This window comes from Rhamphochromis longiceps, linkage group LG13 (assembly GCF_057381845.1).
Source record: "Rhamphochromis longiceps isolate RC_006_pf linkage group LG13, R_longiceps_female_GT1.1, whole genome shotgun sequence".
Taxonomy (NCBI): domain Eukaryota; kingdom Metazoa; phylum Chordata; class Actinopteri; order Cichliformes; family Cichlidae; genus Rhamphochromis; species Rhamphochromis longiceps.
Window position 1 is genome coordinate 183,498 of NC_140569.1, and position 21,221 is coordinate 204,718.

A 21,221-nucleotide genomic window follows, 5' to 3' on the forward strand; every position below is an offset into this window, starting at 1 on the left:
GGGTTAAATAAATGGAAACTATATTTTTCTAATAATTCCTGGGCTCCTCCTGTTTTTCAACTCGGTCCATCACAGACCGGTAAATTAATAATAATAATAATGGATTGGATTTATATAGCGCTTTTCAAGGCACCCAAAGCGCTTTACAATACCACTATTCATTCACTCTCACATTCATACACTGGTGGAGGCAGGCTACAGTTGTAGCCACAGCTGCCCTGAGGCAGACTGACAGAAGCGAGGCTGCCATATCGCGCCATCGGTCCCTCTGGCCAACACCAGTAGGCAAGTAGGGTAAAGTGTCTTGCCCAGGGACACAACGACCAGGACAGAGAGCCCAGGGATCGAACCGGCGACGTTCCGATTACAGATGCGATTCCCAACCCCCTGAGCCACGGTTGCCCCAAATTGAGAGCTTCAACCAGTAATGCCATTAATGGGAGCTTGTGCAACGTTAGTGGTAACTGCCTTTCATTTTGCAATACAAAACTCATATACATACCCATACACATTAACCCTTTAAAACCGGTCAGAGCGGGCACGCTCCGTTTTGCGCAACTACTTTTGAATCCCGGTAGCACTGCAACCACGTGAGCTAGTGCATACATTTTTTTTTGCAAATGAAACCAGAGGAGTTGTACTTACATCTTATGCCATCAGCCTGTCCTAGGTCCCGGTTTCCTTCCACGTATAGCTTTGCAAAAACTGCATAAAAAGCGCTTGCAGCAACAAAAACATAATATTCCAGAAACACGCTTTGCCGATCCGATCAGCTGTTCATAACACTTCCTACATTGGAATAGACATCAGCGCGAACTATCACATGTCCGCCATGACCTGCCCGAAACCGGAAGTGATGTCATTTTCGCGGAAATGTTGTTTTTTACCATCAGGGCCTCAAGGCCTATAATGGTCTTTTTAAAAGTTATGTTTGACTTCATGGCTTTCTGTGTCGTTTCTGGGATGCTTAGGACTCTTATTGCACTGCTGGAAATTGTTTATTTTGATGCATATGCTGCTTTTTTGCAAATTTGCAGTATAATATTTATTTAAATTTTTCCTACAGTGTATAAAAATTGGTGTATTTCAAAAATAAAACTATGAAGACACTTAAAATAAATTTCCTGTGGTGGGAAACTATTTTGTGCAACGTTTTTTGCATTTACAGTTCTGAGGGATAAGCCTCTTACATTTCTCTAACTAGAAATATATGTTAAAAAAGCAAAAACGATTTTCAATTTTTTTGTAGTTTATTGCACTTTTTTGCAATTTATGTAATTACTATGCACTTAATGCATACATATTATTACAATTTAGGCTGTAATGGTTGTATTGATGTATAGCAACTTGAAATGCTCCCAAAAATGGCTCTACAACATGTAAAAATATAATATAAGCTCTGGCGGACTTGGTTCTATGGTAGATCTTAAAGGGTTAAAAGAATGTATTAATGCAACTAGATGGGGAAACTTGAAAAAGAGGTCTTTTTTAGTGCTTGTTTGCTGCCAAGTGTCTATTTGCATCTTTTAATCAATCTGTGGGTGAGCTCCATGTTTCCTATGCAAAGCTTGTCAGCCAACACCCAACAAATTCAAATGACTCTTGCAACATGTTTCATATGAAGACAAACCATTTTATCACTCTTTACCAAATCAAAAACATCAAGTTATTATAACAGATTTGTCCATTTGATCCTGGACTTGACTTGGAAACAAACATTTTTGTGGTTTTGTTAGTTATTACTAACAAACACTAAATAGTCAGTGGTCAAAGGTAAAAATAATACACCACACCATAATTCTTCCACTTTGTTGACTCTTGAAAGAGACATATTTTAATTTAGCTGTTTTTAGCTTTAGTACTGAACTCCATTATAGTGGTGCATTCTTCATGTGTTCTTTCTCTTTTGCATACTGCCTGTTTTTACTCTTCCTCTGAAACAGCCATTTTATACAGGTTGGTGTGTAAATGAATCAGTTGTGGGGATTGAATGGAACTGAATGCTGCTTTGTTAGCCAACATGTTAGACGAATCTTACCAAATAGTCAGTAGACCAGATAATAACAGGAAAATTAGACCAAGAACCTTGGAAACAATGTCATTGCTTATAACGAAGCTGATGGGGAAACAAACAAACTTTTGAATGCTCCCTAGTATGAACAGAATTCATATTAGACAATTTCCAGCCCTAACTATAAACTTTGCCAATATAAGTCAAGTCCCTAACTGACTAACTGCTGCTAGACCATTTCCAATGCTCAGAGTGTCATTGGTAACCTGCCAGTGAAATGACCTTCATGCAGAAACAACTCAAGAGAGCATTTACAGCTGATATAATTTAACACTATCTGCTCTTTCAGGCCTTATCCAATTCCCTCACACATGTTTACACACTTCTTTGTCATTATTTGAAACGTTTAATATGAGCATCTGTTGAAAATTGTCAAGTGTCTGATTGCCAGAACTTTAGTTGATAAGTCTCCAGGTCCTGTCACAGCATCTAGGATTAAGGTCACTGAGCAGAAGTCAGTGGATGAAATGACAAAGACAGATTCTGAAAGAAGTGGCCATCTTTTAGCAGAAGTAGTCGGTAAATCTCTGCATATATATATATATATATATATATATATATATATATATATATATATATATATATATATATATATATACACACACACACACACACACACCCATCACTGACTGAAATGTCATGGTCCAGTCTTCCGGTTTTGAAACCTTTGTCAGAATCCTCTGCTGAATTGAAGATGGTGTTCGTGATGTTGCAGAAGGCTCTCAAATTAAGTGGACATGTGGACTACACATCAGAGTATAATGTCTTCCCTTCATGGTTCTCCCAGGTAACACATGGTCTGGGCCTGTATGCAATCCTAGACACATCCAGTTCAGGTTTACCGTAATACCACTTGTTTAGCAGCTGGTCCACTTGCTCCTGTTTTGTTATCCCATGAAGCTGTTCTTCTTCATCATCGCACTCCTCTCTGAATTTGCTGATGAAGACCGGGTGTGGAAGACGTAGAGAGTCCTCCCTGACGTCCTCAAAGAACTGCACCACACACTTTCGGGCGAAGTCTCGGGCATGTAGGACGCAGGTCTCGTCGAAGAGCTTCTGCTCCACGTCAAGATAGTTGCTCCAGTAGCGTGTCTGCAGGAAGGTGGCATGGTCGTCAAAACAGGGCTTGATGAGGCGTCCCAGTGCTCCCAGTACAATCAGGAACAAGAGGATGGACCAACCAATCGCCTAGACAGGATAAGAAAGCAAATCATGCAAAGCGAAGAAAACTGTCAGTAAGCAGAGCAGTGACTGTGACAAGGCCACAGAGAGCCAGTGCAGGTGCTTTAATGTTTAACCCTTTAGAGCCGGTCGGAGCGGGCACGCTCTGTTTTACGTAACTATTTTTAAATCCCGATAGCTCTGCAACCACGTAAGCTAGCGCAATAATTTTTTTTTGCATATGAAACCGGAGGAGTTGTACTTACATCTAATGCCACCAGCTTGTCCTAGGTCACAGTTTCCTTCCACGTATAGCTTTGAAAAAAACTGCATAAAAAGCGCTTGCAGGAACAAAAACATAATATTCCAGAAACACGCTTTGCCGATCCGATCAGCTGTTCATAACACTTCCTACGTTGGAATAGACGTCAGCGCGAACTTTTGCATGTCCGCCATTACCTACCCGAAACTGGAAGTGACGTCATTTTCGCGGAAATGTAGTCTTTTTTACCATCAGGGCCTCAGGGCCTATACTGGTCTTTTTAAAAGTTATGTTTGACTTTATGATTTTCTGTGTCGTTTCTGGGATGCTTAGGACTCTTATTGCACTGCTGGAAATTGTTTATTTTGATGCATATGCTGCTTTTTTGCAAATTTGCAGTATAATATTTATTTAAATTTTTCCTACAGTGTATAAAAATTGGTGTATTTCAAAAATAAAACTATGAAGACACTCAAAATAAATTTCCTGTGGTAGGAAACTATTTTGTGCAACTTTTTTGTATTTACAGTTTTGAGGGATAAGCCTCTTAAATTTCTCTAACTAGAAATATATGTTAAAAAAGCAAAAACGATTTTCAATTTTTTTGTAGTTTATTGCACTTTTTTGCAATTTATGTAATTACTATGCACTTAATGAATACATATTATTAAAATCTGGGCTATAATTGTTGTATTGATGTATAGCAACTTGAAATGCTCCCAAAAATGGCACCACACCATGTAAAAATATCACTTGGTTCTATGGTAGGTCTTAAAGGGTTCATTTAGATCACATTAGATAAAACTTTATTAATCCCTCGGTTGGGTTCCCCTAATTTGTCGCTTATTGGTTGATGAGTCTTTGCTTTGAGCAAAAATGTTGTGAACGTGTTTTTTAGTATCAAAATTCAGAGGACAAAATGTGTCTTTTAAAGACTGTTACTAAGCTATGGTTGGTAAGTCAAAGAATAAGTTTCCTGAAAGGACTGTTATTTGTTTGCACAGAATAAGCTCTGCAGCTTTTCCAGCTCTCATTCTTAATGCTGCTGTTGAAAAAGTATTAAAAACAAAGTTCTATTGTTTTCATTAGAATTTTTGAATTTTTGTTTTTCATTAATTTAGCAGATTGTTTCGGGATTGCCAGTTATTGTAGCTTTAGTTTAGTCATTCATTTCATTATAAGTGTAAGTTTTTATTATCTGTTTTTGTTGTTAGATTTAAGTTCAGAGTACCGTAATTGTCGGGCTATAAGCCGCTACTTTTTGCACCAGCTTTGAACCCTGCGGCTTTTAGTCAGGTGCGGCTTTTCTATGGATTGTCCCTGATTTTTGTGATATCGTAAGACGATTTGTTTTGTTTGTTCCGCTGTTGTACGGCACTACGTTGCCTGGCGGAAGGGCATGTGATCAGACACACAAGGGGTTCAAGAGTGGTATGTTGGTCACGTGTCCATCCGCCAGGCAACATAGTGCTGTACAAGTAGCGCGAAAAACAAAATTCAAAGTAGCGCTACGCGTTCAGCGGGAGGCGTGGATGACGAGCGGCAATAAACTTGCGAAAAGCAAGTTATGCCCAACTCCACCGGTGGAATCTGACAGCGTGGAAAAGTGTGAAAACATCCACGATCACCAACGGATTTGAAGGGCTGGACTGCTGCATGATGGAGAGGAGGACACCGCCACGGCCCTTCTGAGGGTGTTCGACTCTGACAACGAGGATTTCTTTGGTTTTGAAAGTGACAACGAAGGAAAGAAGCGGAGAGTGGATGACGAAGCCACCCTGAGCCTGTTTGTATCCGACACTGGAGAAGAGGACTTTGGTTTTAGTGCGCAGGAAGAAGAAAAAGATGGTGGTGAATGACTGACTTTTCTTCTTGTTAAAGCCGTGTCACTGCACCTGAGCCTAAAAGGTAGTCTGAATCTATTTTTCTGGTGTGCTGTAGGTTATTGTTATGTACTACATTTGTTACTCGTTTATGAAGCACAGTACATGTTTCCTACTTGTAATTACCGCTACTTGTACATATACCTAAAAAGTTATGCAAATATGTACCCGTAACTTGTTTTCCAAAATATTAATAAAAGGGGTGTGTCTCCAAACAGCCATCTCTTTCCTGACAATTTCCTTTGTGCATATTCTCTTACATATGATAAGTCAAAATTGAAACACCTGCGGTTTTTGGTCAGGTGCGGCTAATGTATGCACAAAACAGGATTTTCCCCTGATTTTAGCTTGTGCGGCTAATATTCAGGTGCGCTTTGTAGTCCGGGAAATACGGTAGATATTACAAAACAAACATTAAAACTTTAGGTGCACATGGGATGTCTAAATAATGAGTTCATTGCATTCACTATGTTTTCACAAGCTTTTAACATTGTCTAAGCTATTTCCTGTCTCCCTTCTCTCACCCCAACCGGTCGCAGCAGATGGCCCTGCCCCTCCCTGAGCCTGGTTCTGCTGGAGGTTTCTTCCTGTTAAAAGGAAGTTTTTCCTTCCCACTGTCACCAAATATGACAAACTGCTCATAGGGGGTCATATGATTGTTGAGTTTTTCTCTGTATGTATTGTTGTAGGGTCTACCTTACAATATAAAGCACCTTGAGGCACCTGTAGTTGTGATTTGGCGCTGTATAAATAAATTGAATTGACAATTTCCTGTATACATTTTTGTTAACTGTTCCTGCACACCCTGACAGGTTACCGTTCCCTCACACAGCCAGCAGAATGAAATAAGCAGTCTTTCACACCTATGGCCAATTTAGAATTGCCAGTTAACTCAACAAACATGTCTTTGGTGACCCGGGAGGAACCCACACAGGTGCTCAACATAGAAGGGCTCTGGCTGAGTTATTCAGGTTCATATCTAAGCCCTTCTTGCTGTTGGGTAACACCTCACTGCTGACAGGGCTCGTGTCAGAGCTAATGTGATGTGAGTGTTGCAGATGTCTGTTATTTGTTACAGATCTAATATTCTTGCCATTGATCCAATAAATCAAGCTTTTACAGTATTTTATTGTTAAAGGCCTCCTTTTTCAGTGATAATAGACACCCTGGGTTTGTAATTTTTTGAAGTAAATAATACATTTCCTATGTGAAAAGTCGAGATTCTAATTGCTTTATTGGTTGACACTCGGTCAGATCAATCCATCTTTCTGTAAAATCCTTCACAGACTAATAGGAGGTCGGTTTTAAATAATAGCAAATGTTCATTGAAAAATAATAATTCCCGTGTGCCCCAGGGAGAAGGGACTGTTTATGTGGCTGAGAACTTACCTGTGAATGGCAGCGAACATAACGAGAAACCGCTTTACGGAAAGAACTATTCCTGAAGATAACGTCCTCCTTACAGGGTACTTTGGCCATGATCTTCAGAACATCCAGACCTGTGTTATTAGGCATACCTGTCGAAAAAAAACTTTATATCATCCAAAACTGTTGTGAGACTAAAAAGATGGTATTTAACAGAAGGATAGTTTAGCATGTGTTTACCTGAGAAGAGTGCAGGGTCTACACTCACACTGAAAGCACAGATAAAGATCTTTCCATCTAGCAAAGTGACCAGGATCCACACCATTGGTGCCAGCAGGGCCCTCTGGATCATGGCTGAGAACAAGTACCTGCAAAACAAAATAGGAAAAGATGTGAACAGTGTCCATTTCTTTGGTGTGTAATACAAAAGGATCTGGATTTGGGACTTGCATCTACAAGGTCACATTAATGCTGAAATAAATAAATAATAAATTATGGAACTATGGAATAAATCCCATAGTAAAAAAAAAAGTCTAGTTGATAAACTGCTCTGCCTGCACTCTAGACCTATCAAAAGAAGAGGTGATGCAGCACACTACAGATTTCACTGAGCTTAATTAGTACTAATCAGTACTTTCATTTCATTTCATTTACTGTGCAGTTACATATAATAGCAACAGCAGCCTGTCTGTGTGCTTCTGTTAGATAGCAAATTCTTGACTTACTTGACAACAGCAGGATTTTTGGATCTGTTCCCAATGGGTCTCATCCACTCGTCCATCATGACACCTGTATGCCGGTTGACAAGGATTCCCAGGAAGAACAGTATAATAGGCGGGACTATCATCACTCCCAGAGAGTAAAGTTTGTTGTACTGAGGGAGGCACGGGCAGTTAAAGTCGAAGCTGGTGTAAAGCTTGACACTAACCAGGGCGAGGATGATACAAATTCCATTGGAGATGGACTCGGAGTTGGACTGGAAGTACTGCAAGACTAACTTCAGGCGCTCCATAACTTAAATAAATTGTAGGTTTGTTCAAGGTTGATGTAAAAACAGCAATATCAGCCAACTGCTGCTTTTTTAAAAGGCTACAGGCAGGAATAGAAACTGAACACCTCAGGCAGGAATGAACTAAACCGTGCTTAGTCTGCCAGGAAACAAGAAGAAATTTCCAGTGATAATTTAAAGCCCTACAAAATATTTTATATTCTGTAAAAAACAAAACACTTAGCAGTTCACTTACCTCACAATATGTCAGTGCTTTTAAAGAAAAGGCATAAATCTATAGTTTGAGCAGTCTGAGTATTAACCACTCAAGCTTTAGTGAAGCTGTAGTGAAAGGGAGCCTGGCAGTGAACCAGGGAGAGGCTGAGACCACGTGATACTGGGCTGCCTGAGCGGGTAACAAAGCTGTGTGGACACACCCTGCTATACTCTTAAAGCAGCACTCACAATTGTCAACGGTGAACAGAGAAATAAAAGAAGCCACAGCTTCTTTTATTCCAGGTCTAAAACTGGATTTCAAAGCATGGCAGTGCACATTACATGATCCATAATATTGTGGTCTAATGTACACTGTAAAAACAGTCTGTCATTCTACAGAATTTTCCTGTTACTTTTGTAAATAGATGAAATATCGTTACAATTACAAAAGAGGCTGTAAAATTAACATGTCTAATGGAAAATAACTGTACCTGTGAATATACATGACTTTTGACCTTTTTCGGCCGTCAGCAGTTTAAATTAACAGTTGGATGTATATGTTAATAAGTATAAGAGACATGGTCCTAAATAGAACTTAAGGAATTAAAAAAAGGTGATACCTGTCCTACAGCAGTAGCTAGAATGTGGATTTGATTCCAAATGTGCTTTTATATGTTGTAATATACAAGTCAAGAAGGAGGCAAATTGTGGCTAGTTTTTTTGTTTGTTTGTTTGTTTGTATGTTTGTTTGTTTATTTATTTTTTGATTTTTCAGTATTCAAGCAGGCAGCTTGAATTGTACTTGGTGGAGGAGAGGCTAAATCTGAATTAGTCAGTATAAAGCACCTTGAGGCAACTGTTGTGAATGTTGGTGCTATATAAATAAAACAGAATTGAGTTAAATCGGAAAGTTCAGAATAGCCCAAGGATGAGACAAATGTCTAAGTGGTCAGACAGACTGTAAATAGTGTTGGTGACACTGATAAATGCAGCCAGAAACTGAATTATTTTGCCTGTCAGTCTGAGGGTTGTGGAAGAATATATACATAGCTGAAATTTCCTCCAGCTTAAATAGTCAACTGGTAAGTCTGAGGATGACCAACATGTGAGTTCATCAGAATGTCTGGTTTTGAGAGAGAGAGAGAGAGAGAGAGAGAGAGAGGGAGATAGATAGATAGATAGATAGATAGATAGATAGATAGATAGATAGATAGATAGATAGATAGATAGATAGATAGATAGGGTGAATCAACACAGAGTGCCAGTGGTGGACCTGTCAATTCTGGTACTCTATGGCAAAGACCTGTTGGTCTCCATAGTGGTGGGCAGTGAGAATAGGGCCCACTGAAGGATGTTAGACCATTAGACCCCCTCCTTTAAGTCTGTTTCTGATTCTTTGGTCATTGTTTGGATACCAGGTTTTGTCCTTTATTGCTCCTTTTAAGACATTTGAACTCGCAAATAGGCCTAATTCCTCAAGGTGTCCCTTCACTTCTCAAGTGCTCTCACTAGCATCATCTAAATGCAGTTTTTCGAGACAGCAATCCAGGCAGACTTGTGGTTCTGACAGCATCCAACATAGCATTATCATCTTCTTCGATGTTCGGTGGAATTCTGCTTGCCTCTCTGCCGGTTTTGGGGGTTATTTTTATGGCAAGCAGTTGTCTTCTAATCAGTATTTCAGTTCTGCTTACTGTCACCGCTGTACATTTCAGAAACTGGCACAGTAGTTATCGCTACCTTACCCAAAGTAAATTAACCAGCCAGGCATTCCCTCTCCATCCTCTACTCCAAGACAAGCTCATATAAGCTTTTACGAGTCGTCAAGCCATCACCACAAGTCTTAAAATCCATGCATGCGTCACTGTCAGAGCTTCAGTTCAGAGTCGAGCCAACCGGTCAATGGGTTCAACTCATTCATCTAAAAAGGTCTTTCATTGTCAGAAATTTCCTTTGATCTCTTCTCCCACCATCCCTTCCACTCTATGGATTCCTAGACCACGTTATTATGTTTGCTAGCCTGCCTATCAGTTATATTCCTTTCCTTTGGGTGGCACTGTCACTTGACATTCGCTCTCTCTGCACAAGTCTTCTATCCTGTCTTCTTTCTCTCCCCAACCGGTCGCAGCAGATGGCCCCGCCCCTCCCTGAGCCTGGTTCTGCCGGAGGTTTCTTCCTGTTAAAAGGGAGTTTTTCCTTCCCACTGTCACCAAAGTGTTGCTCATAGGGGGTCATATGATTGTTGAGTTTTCCTCTGTATGTATTATTGTAGGGTCTACCTTACAATATAAAGCACCTTGAGGCGACTGTTTGGCGCTGTCTAAATAAATTGAATTGAAAATTGAATTATTACTGCAGAGAAGTTGACTCCATACATAGACACACATAATTCTATTTAAAGTAAAATTCTTTATTCTGAGTCAGTGACAAATTGCTTCGACGCTGAATTGAACAGTGAATCTGTGTCAATCAGTGACAACAGCTGCCATTTTTAGGATTATAAAAATGAAAAACATTCCTCTGGAAAACAAAAGCAAAATCAACATTCTCTTCTGACTCCACCCTAAATTAACAAATTGCTGTGTGTCACGGAAATTTCTACCATGACACAATTCAGGTTAGTGTCATGGTAGCACAGACACATATCTTTTAACTTTGCTGGGGAAAAATATTAAATGGACAGTACATCTAATGATCTATTACCAAAATAAGAAAAAAATAAACAGGCTAAACAGTAGCATGCAAATTCTACATTTAATGCCCACCTCCTCTCTGTCTCAAACTTTCAAATCAAAGAAATTATATATCAAGAATTATACTTTGAAGTAAAGTAAATTAACTGTTTATGCACCAATTCATTTAAAATAGCTATTAATATATATTAATTTAAATAGACAGCAAGAAAAAACCCACCGCAGAATGTGTGAGGGCTTGATGTAAAGAGCTCTGTGGGGAATTGTCATTATCAAAGAACTTTAAACTTTTAGTATGAATACCTCTACCTCAATGTCTTGGATCACCTTTGTGAAATACTTGGATTCTGTGAATTTCTCTAAGCTTCCTGGAGTTCTTGTAATGGCTTTTATATCGACTCCAGCAACCACATACAGTGGGGCAAAAAAGTATTTAGTCAGCCACCGATTGTGCAAGTTCCCGCACTTAAAATGATGACAGAGGTCAGTAATTTGCACCAGAAGTACACTTCAACTGTGAGAGACAGAATGTGAAAAAAAAATCCATGAATTCACATGGTAGGATTTGTAAAGAATTTATTCGTAAATCAGGGTGGAAAATAAGTATTTGGTCACCTCAAACAAGGAAAATCTCTGGCTCTCACAGACCTGTAACGTCTTCTGTAAGAAGCTTTTCTGTCCCCCACTCGTTACCTGTATGAATGGCACCTATTTGAACTCGTCATCTGTATAAAAGACACCTGTCCACAGCCTCAAACAGTCAGACTCCAAACTCCGCCATGGCCAAGACCAAAGAGCTGTGGAAGGACACCAGGAAAAGTATTGTAGACCTGCACCAGACTGGGAAGAGTGAATCTACAATAGGCAAGCAGCTTGGTGTGAAAAAATCAACTGTGGGAGCAATCATCAGAAAATGGAAGACATACAAGACCACTGATAATCTCCCTCCATCTGGGGCTCCACGCAAGATCTCATCCCGTGGGGTCAAAATGATCATGAGAACGGTGAGCAAAGATCCCAGAACCACACGGGGGGACCTGGTGAATGACCTGCAGAGAGCTGGGACCAAAGTAACAAAGGTCACCATCAGTAACACACTACAACGGCAGGGAATCAAATCCCGCAGTGCCAGACGTGTTTCGCTGCTGAAGCCAGTGCATGTCCAGGCCCGTCTGAAGTTTGCCAGAGAGCACATGGATGATACAGCAGAGGATTGGGAGAATGTCATGTGGTCAGATGAAACCAAAGTAGAACTTTTTGGTATAAACTCAACTCGTCGTGTTTGGAGGAAGAAGAATACTGAGTTGCATCCCAAGAACACCATACCTACTGTGAAGCATGGGGGTGGAAACATCATGCTATGGGGCTGTTTTTCTGCCAAGGGGACAGGACGACTGATCCGTGTTAAGGACAGAATGAATGGGGCCATGTATCGTGAGATTTTGAGCCAAAACCTCCTTCCATCAGTGAGAACTTTGAAGATGAAACGAGGCTGGGTCTTCCAACATGACAATGATCCAAAACACACCGCCCGGGCAACAAAGGAGTGGCTCCGTAAGAAGCATTTGAAAGTCCTGGAGTGGCCTAGCCAGTCTCCAGACCTCAACCCCATAGAAAATCTGTGGCGGGAGTTGAAAGTCCGTGTTGCTCGCCGACAGCCCCAAAACATCACTGCTCTCGAGAAGATCTGCATGAAGGAATGGGCCAAAATACCAGCTACTGTGTGTGCAAACCTGGTAAAGACCTATAGTAAACGTTTGACCTCTGTTATTGCCAACAAAGGTTATGTTACAAAGTATTGAGTTGTATTTTTGTTATTGACCAAATACTTATTTTCCACCCTGGTTTACGAATAAATTCTTTACAAATCCTACCATGTGGATTCATGGATTTTTTTTTCACATTCTGTCTCTCACAGTTGAAGTGTACCTCTGGTGCAAATTACTGACCTCTGTCATCATTTTAAGTGGGGGAACTTGCACAATCGGTGGCTGACTAAATACTTTTTTGCCCCACTGTAGATGTTACATACACATGTTGCTGGGTTAGAGCTTTGCCAACAATTGCATTGTGCACTTATCATGTAAAGTACTACTTTTCAGCTTTTCTAGAAGAACTTACAGATGGTTAATCAAAACCTGTATTGTATATGTTCACATTGTTCTTATGTTGCATAAAACAAATTCCTGCAACAAGATTAGTCATTAGCCTTTTGTTGCAACAACGTATCAGTAATAAATTGGTACTTTGAATAAACCATGCAAACAAAAAATCAGATAAAGTCAAAAAACAGAAATGTAGAGGCTTAAAACAGAAAGCGCTAAATATTTTTTAGATACAAAATCTGTTACAGCACAAAAAAGGGGAAACATATTGAATGCAAGTTGAAAGAAAACATAGCTGAAAACTGTAACATAAATTAGAACAAGTACTTTTAAACAAATCATCAAACAATTATATCTTCTGCCTTATGGCTGAGAACTCAGGACACTGCAGCTTAAGTGATCAGGTTATTGACGTGTATCATCTTAAGTAATGCACATATTGCCAAAGAGTTCCTGCTGGATACTGGATTTGATAAAGTCACAAATTACCAGAGGAAAATGTTTGTTTCCTGACTGGTTGGCAGTGGTTTCTGAAAACTGTTGTCTTACTGGGTGGAGGTACAACTTTCCTGTTTGTGTTGCCCTCTTCATAGTTTCACTACAGCTAGGAAAGTAGCTAACCAGAGCTTGTAGATAAGTCCACTGGTTTTGCAAACTAGTTGGGCATTACACATTTTCCCTAGCAACAGGTGGTTGTCGGGGGGTCAGTGACTGGTACAAAGGCCTGTATAACTGGGGCATCATGTGGATGGGGGCTGCATGTCTACAAAACCTTAATAAGTACAGCTAAGGGACAAATGTAATTAGATTTATAAGCAGATAAACCAATGATGCAACTAAACATATAAAACTGATTATATAATACACAATATACATTGCACAACCAGAAGGTTATTTGGAGATTGCAAAAATGGACTTGGTGGAGGATGCAGTTTTAGACAAAAGATCCAGATCTAATAGACAAACAGTTAAATAAATAAAACACCAATTCAAAAAAAAAAAAAAATCAAATAAACAAAACAGCATATGATTAGCTAATAAACAACATTATTTGACAACCAAAGAAAACAAACACAATATTTAACCCATTTAAATGAAACAACAACATTATTTCATAGACAGCACTGTCAGAAAAGAAATAAATGTGATAGAAGTCTTTTCTTTACTAGTATTGGTTTTTTTTTTTTGAAGCTGCATTACATAGAAGCATAGAGCTGCCAGCCAGGCAAAAGAAAAATAGAGCCATATCACATTATAACGTGAAAAGTTTATTGTTCTAACAATATACTTTTCACATTTGAACAACATATTATCACATTATTACAATATAAAATTTATATAGTTATCATTTTTGTTATAACGTGATAATTATGTATGTTTTAATATGTGATATTATGTTGTTCAAATGTGAGTATATACAATAAAGTTTTCATGTTATAATGTCATATAGCTCGAATTTTCTTTTGCCTGGATGGCAGCTCTACGCTTCCGTAGTGTTGACACTTATGATTTATGTTTAAAATAATATTGATTGAAGCTACGTGATTCATAATTTCGTTTTAAATTTTAATAAATATAACTATAATTTTCCAGGTGCACTTGTACCCAATGAAAAAAATCAAACATCATTCTTTTACTAATGAACTCCAAAACTGAAAAATCCCCATAAAATAAAATACGACTTTGACCCGAGTCTGTTTACATGGCAGCTGTCAGGATGACATGGAATGCTTCTGTACATCTGAACTACAATAACAGGAAGGTGAAATGCTGACAAGTCATTTTATGCTATCTCAATGTACAGTAACAAATGAGCAAAAAGATTTAAGCTGTGTTGTTTTTAGATGGAAAAAGAGTAATTACATTTCAATATAATGGGTAACAAATGTGACTTTTCTGAGCCAGAATAAGTGACGGGGCTGGACATATGGAAGATGCAAATGTTAAAATTATGTAATTTCTGGTAAACAATAGGTCAAAGTATTTTACAAATTATACATTTCTCAAGAAATCATTAGTCAAGATATGAATACCACCCTTTCAGAACTGTGATGCGTATTCACTACTTAAAAGATGTTTAATTCATGCACTCCATTTACACGCTACGTACATTTATACATTAAATTCTCATCTTGTACAATACATACATATACAGCAGTGAACATGGCGTTCATACAAAAAAGTAAAAAATATCATATATGAGAACAAACATGATGTGCGATGCTGGTATCACACATCATACATACAGCACAATCATTCAAAAATGGTCATAGCTGCAGTTAAAGGGATTTTCTTTTTAAAAAGGCAGTGTGTCAACTAGTATCAGTAAGGAATCATCAAGTGGGTCTCCCTTTGCATTTTGGTTTTTCATGGAAACACATGGCATATATCTGCTCTGTGAGCTGCTCTGAATTCTTTATCACAGTTACGGTAATGATTTCAAATCAAACACAACACATTGCAAGTGACCATGCTTTTTTTAGGTGATAAATAGATGAGTCAGTGGAACAGATCAGCAGGTAAAGTCTCGACCTCTAGCTCTCTGTGGTTGTGATAGTCGCATTGCTGTTCTGTCCAGAAACACTTCAATGACCAACTACACCATGGAGCAAATGTTCTACTATCCAGTCTTTTTGAGGTTACTGTGTTCAGCAGAGCATAGCCACCAGAGTCTCTGACACTACTAGCCCTGTGCCCAGCCTGCAGGAAAAAGTTGAAAAGCCAACTGGGTAAAAACTGCAAACACTATATCCAAAGTTTTCCTTTTGGTGGCTTGTGGGAGATCATCTGCAGTAGTGCTACTTCTTTGCCAGTTGGAAAGGATGTTGACCCTTTAAACATGAGCACAGTTTTAATAAAAATAACAGAGCAGCAGAAATATTAACATTTCGACTGAACTTATGTACTGGACATCTCTTCCCTACTTCCTGCTGCCTAAGTTCTGATTTACTCCAGCCATAAAAGTGGCTAAATAGTCAATATATGCATATATACATTTCTCCTATAGTTTTAGTACTTACAGTATAATTTTTGTCTCATTTCCTGTAAAATATCTCAAAATTAAGCTAGATTTAGCTGCTAGATTATATTTATTTCATACTTAAGTAATTTTAAGTACTGCACAATTTCCTAAGCACTTTTCCTAAGCACTTTAATTATTTGTTTCCCATAAAAGCCTGACTTGCTCCCTACTTATTGTAGAGGTCTAACTCTATGTGTATATAAATATAATTACATTGTAATTTCAAATAAAATACACGGAAATTCCTTTTAATTACAGAGGAATCATGCTGTTAGTCGCCGGGCATATTACAGTGTTACCTAGTGTCCTGAACTTGTTTGCAAGACACTGTTGAAAACAAACATAGATTGTATTTCCTTTCTTTGTAGTTGGAACTGAAAACAGGGTTGGATCTTTGGTTTCATTCTATAATACTGGACTTACTTCTCTACGAAGGTTTGAACTTTGAGAGTGTTTAAAGAAGAGTGAAAGCGTGAAAATGTTCATTCCTGTCTGAGAAAAGTGTATAAAGTGTGTAGTGAGGGGTTTTACAGCCTTAAAACATCTATAATAATTGTAAAAAATTAAAGTTGGCTACTTCGCGGATTTCACCTATGGCGGGTTATTTTAAGAATGTAACTCCCGCGATAAACAAGGAACCACTGTATACCAAAAGATTCTGGACAATTTAATTCTCCTAACTTTGTGGGAATTGTTGGGAGATGGCTCCTTCTTGTTTCAACATGACTGCACACCAGTTTACAACGTAAGTCCTGACCTCAAGCCAATGGAACAACACTGGGATGAATTACAGCAGAGACAGTGAACTCAAATGCAAGACTGCAATGTCAGTGTCTGATCTCACACATGCACTTCTGTGTAGAATGATCACAAACTCATATAAACACACATCTTATCCTTGTGGAAAGCCTTCCCAGAAGAGTTGAAGCTGTTTAGCTGCAGAAGCTAGCAAGCATCATATTAAACCCTATGGATTAAAAATGTTGTGGCATGGGAACAACGAACTCGACCACATCTTAACACTTTTCACACACTCTTTTATTCTGGTTGCTTGTTCTCTGTACACTCGGCTGCAATTTTGCAGCTGCACGACAACAACGTCAGGACCCAGTTCTTTTGTCTTTTATGCAGAGGAGGCATGATGACCTGATTGAGCTCGAGTGTATCAGTCTCCCCCGCAGCCACACCACAAATCCCACCCGCCACAAACGGGATGTCACTCAAGGTCATATATATGTGTGTGTAGGCAGTGGAGCAAATACTTTTGGCAATTTAGTGTATATCTGCACTGAGCCCAACGTGCATTAAATATGACTCATGTCAATGCAAACACTTGATGACATAAACATTTGTAGTTCTATACAAAATATACCTTGATGCAAATACTTGTTCACAGTACTGTGTATGTAAGAGTGTAGAAAAGCTAATTTTTTGGATTGAATAATTGAATACTTTTAGAGTATACCGTTTGTTTTTTTGCTCACGCAGTTTTCCCTATTTTACTGGCAAAGGGCTACCTTTAACCTCTGTCAAACATTACAGGAAAAACAAGTGCAGCGGCTGGTTCTTTACCGTCTGTGATGATAACTATACTAATCTACATTTATAATATGTAGGACAGCATAGAATTTGAGTAAAAAATGCCACGTATTTTATTAACATACAGTTTTAAACCTCTTCAAACCTGGATTGCACTGAAGTTAATGACATAACAACAACCTCACAACATAAAACAATGCAATCCTCTAGAGCGCAGATTAAACAGGGTCTACCATTTGGATTGTGATACTCTGTAACTAATGGGTACACTTAAATTATTTTTAGTCCAAATCATTATAAATGTAAACTTAATTATGACTGTCACTGAACAAAATAAATATTTTAAATATCTGAGCACAAGTATGCATGATAAATATCAGAGCAAAAACAAGGCTAACTGGTGACTAAGTTAATTTAGGTGCAGCAAAATGACACAATGAATATTTGCTGGGAAGGATCCAACAATAATCTCTAATGGCAACCTCAAATCCAGGCAGAGCACATCACACACAAAGCTTTGTCAAAGAGCAGCATATAATGGATTCATTTCATCCGCTCACTGTTGTTAATGAGGTTAATGAGAACAGCTGTTACAAAAAGTGTTTGTGGATAATAAAAAAAAAGGATGTACATTGTCCAATAAGGTTACAGCTTTCTTCATAACAGGATGAGACTATGAGGAGATTGCAGCAGCAGCAGCCTTAAATGAGAGTGGCAATGTTTGGGGTGAATACTAGAAAAAAAACGGCACTAGGATACCGAACCCAAGGGTCATAAAACAGGAGAATTTGACAAAACTATTTAGAATGAACTAAACGTAGAGGAATAACACAAAGCAGCAACACAGAGCTGTTACTTTCCTGTTGTGCAATTGGACATTTAGTTTACAGGATCAATCTTCTTGGAATTAAAATTGTTACAAAATCTTGGTTGATGCCCTCTTTCTTGACATAAGTGTTAAAAGCACTTTGCAATACTGGATAACTTAAAAACAGTTTAACAGCACTCTACGTTTAGATCTCCTAACTGATGAACTCATCACTTTGCAAAGTTTGGTCTGGATATAATGCAATGGGCGACCTCTTCAGCTGAATAGGAACGGCAACACAGACCGGCCAAAAAACTGTGACTTAAAGGTTTATCATTCCCCACAAAACGACTGTTAAAATGACCAATTTTACAGCTTAGAGCCAGCCAGTTACAAAAACTTCAATTTACATAAATAAGGCTTATCCAAATGGTTGTTGCTGCTTTGATTTGTGTGCTGATACAGACAACTGTGGCTGATCACGTCTACAGACAAATATGAAAATAAATACATAAATAAATATCACAAAGAGGTCAAATACTTTTTCATACTGTAGCAGTATGTATGCAAGAGACAGAACAGCTATTTTCTCGATTTAATAACATAATACTTTTAGAGTACACCCTTTTTTAAACTTCTAAAAATGTTAAACTTCTGATAACATGAGTCAACTTCTGCAGGTTAATTGTCCCATACACAGCTTCTCTCTCATTTAGCTCACTTCTAAACTATATGAAACTACATGTATAATATGCAGGACAGCAGAAAATTTGATTTGAAACATACAGTTAATAAAATATATGGCAGCTGCATTGCATTCTTGCTAATGGTACTAAGATCCTACACAGCAAAAAACAAGTGAAGCAGCTTGTTCTAACAAACAGTATGGCTTGTTACATATTACAAGAGTTGTTGTTTCTGTTTTGGTGAGTGAAATTCTATTTTATTGATGTTCTTTACTTAGCACTAAAAGCCAGCACACTGCTGACACGAAATGCAGCTTCCCACCAAAACTTGCTAGGATTAGCTGATAATTTTACACTCCAAATACAGTATCCCCAGAGTCAAACCTCACGGGCTGACATCATGGTAGTTACACTCTCCTTTGTGTTTACTACATAATATGGAATTATATAGTAAACAAAATAGTATTAAATAAAACTTTTTTTATATTGTAGATTCTTCCTAATAGCCACGCTTTGCTTTGACTACTGCTTTGCTCACTCTTGGCGTTCTCTCCATGAGCTTCATGAGGTCGTCACCTGAAATGGTTTCCCAACAGTCTTGAAGGAGTTCCCAGAGATGCTGAGCACTAGTTGGTCCTTTTGCCTTCACTCTGCGCTCCATCTCATTCCAAACCATCTCCACTGGGTTTAGGTCAGGTGACTGTGGAGGCCAGGCCATCTGGTGCAGCACTCCATCACTCTCCTTATTGGTCAAATAGCTCTGACACAGCCTAGAGGTGTGTTTGGGGTCATTGTCCCTGTTAGAGAATACATGATGGGATGGCATGTCACTGCAGGATGCTGTGGTAGCCATGCGGGTTCATTGTGCCTGAATTTGGACTCATCAGACAAAAGCACAGATTTCCACTGGTCTAATGTCCATTCCTTGTGTTTCTTTCCCGAGCAGTAGAGGGGACTCTTGGTCTGCCTTTCCTGGGGCGGTCCTCATGTGAGCCAGTTTCGTCATAGTACTTGATGGTTTTTGTGACTGCAGAGTCTTAGCAATGTTCCGGACTGACTGACCTTCAGTTCTTAAAGTAATGATGGACTGTTGTTTCTCTTTACTTAACTGATTGGTTCTGTCAAATAGAGCTGTCAGCCATGCACCAACCTGACTTCTGCACAACACAACCGATGGTCCCAACCTCATAAGGAAGGCAAGAAATTCCACAAATGAACCCTGACAAGGCACACCTGTGAAGTGAAACCATTTTGGGTGACTACATCATGAAGTTCATTGAGCCAAGGGCCAAGGGTATGCAGGGCTTTCAGCGAGGCAAGGGGTGGGATCTAAAATATAAAACATATTTAGAGTTATTTATCATTTTTTCAGCTTGTATCTACTCACACTGTATCCCCTACAGTGTGAGTTGTGGTGGTCAGCATGCCTAGGAAAGCTGGAAGTGAATATGTGACACTGCAGTATAGTAGTTACTGGACAAACATGAGATTGATCTCTTATGTCTTCATGTTCTTCGGTTTAATATGAGCACAACAGTCTAAAATTCAAAGTGCACATTTAAAATAGCTTCCTGTCCCTGTGTGAACATATAGTAAAATTTAAACTAGTCTATATGCAGCGCTTGCGCTCATTATTATAGTTTTCAACACTTTGTCAGAGGAGAGTTCAACCAAGACTTTCCAAGGCTAAATTAGAAATGTTGCCAGCCCCACATCCCAGTGCAGCATGGTCTATCACAATAGAGCAAAACATAATGCAATAAGTTAAAGAGCATTATTCTCTTCACAAAATGCAAATTCAGTCACATTATCATTTTTCTTAGCCAATCATATAAAACAATGCATAGATATATAAAAAACATTACATACACACCGTCATATTTATTAAAATAAACAATATGTACAAAATTGCCATATATATTTATTTTTTCCATGTGTAATAGAATAGTAATAGTAAAAAAAATAAATATCCTATGTACATCACACAAGCCATTCCAAAGTTATCGTCACTGCAAGGAAAAACAAAAGGCAAAATGTTAGTTGTTAGGTCACACAATGTTCCCCATGAAGTTAGCATGTCAGGCAAAAACACAATGCTGTGACAAACGTACTTTATTCCAACATCCAGGTACAGGTAAACCATCATCTCCCTGGAACATGTAGAGTAAAAAAGAGACAATATTAGAAGCAACAATGGACAGTATATTGAATCATTTTACAATTATATGAAAATAAAAACACATTTTGACCACCCAGCATTCTACAAGTGCAACTCATGCAGATTTTGTAGATTCCTTCAGGCCTGAAAACGACTCTATAATTACATCTAAATAGTTTAAACCTGAACAATAGCTATTCTGTGAAGAATTATAAATGTCAGCACTGAGTTTGTATCAATGCTAATGAAACAAATACAGCTGGA

The 21,221-nt window shown here is 38.6% G+C and overlaps 2 protein-coding genes across 2 annotated transcripts in view; both read right to left on the reverse strand.

The window, feature by feature from the left end:
- Positions 1-2,815: 2,815 nt before the first annotated feature.
- On the reverse strand, positions 2,816-7,754 carry calhm3 (calcium homeostasis modulator 3). Its single transcript, XM_085429044.1, has 4 exons — positions 7,468-7,754; positions 6,983-7,110; positions 6,767-6,894; positions 2,816-3,259 (listed from the first exon to the last, which is right to left on the reverse strand). The coding sequence occupies exons 1-4, from the start codon at positions 7,752-7,754 to the stop codon at positions 2,816-2,818; spliced, it is 987 nt and encodes a 328-aa protein (XP_085285170.1).
- Positions 7,755-18,025: 10,271 nt separating this feature from the next.
- Positions 18,026-21,221, reverse strand: part of col13a1 (collagen, type XIII, alpha 1) — a 67,246-nt gene continuing 64,050 nt past the window's right edge. The window contains exons 36-37 of the mRNA XM_085427277.1: positions 20,911-20,949; positions 18,026-20,128 (exon numbers count right to left, since the gene is read on the reverse strand). Of these exons, the coding sequence (XP_085283403.1) occupies positions 19,985-20,128; positions 20,911-20,949 (183 nt within the window). The 3' untranslated portion in view covers positions 18,026-19,984. The remainder of the gene's footprint in view (positions 20,129-20,910; positions 20,950-21,221) is intronic.

Coding starts and splice junctions, on each gene's coding strand:
- calhm3 (XM_085429044.1), bottom strand. CDS start 7,754: ATGGAGCGCCTGAAGTTAGTCTTGCAGTACTTCCAGTCCAACTCCGAG. Junction 7,111..7,467: donor AAAAATCCTGCTGTTGTCAA/GTAAGTCAAGAA, acceptor TTTGTTTTGCAG/GTACTTGTTCTCAGCCATGA. Junction 6,895..6,982: donor AGACCCTGCACTCTTCTCAG/GTAAACACATGC, acceptor TTTTTTCGACAG/GTATGCCTAATAACACAGGT.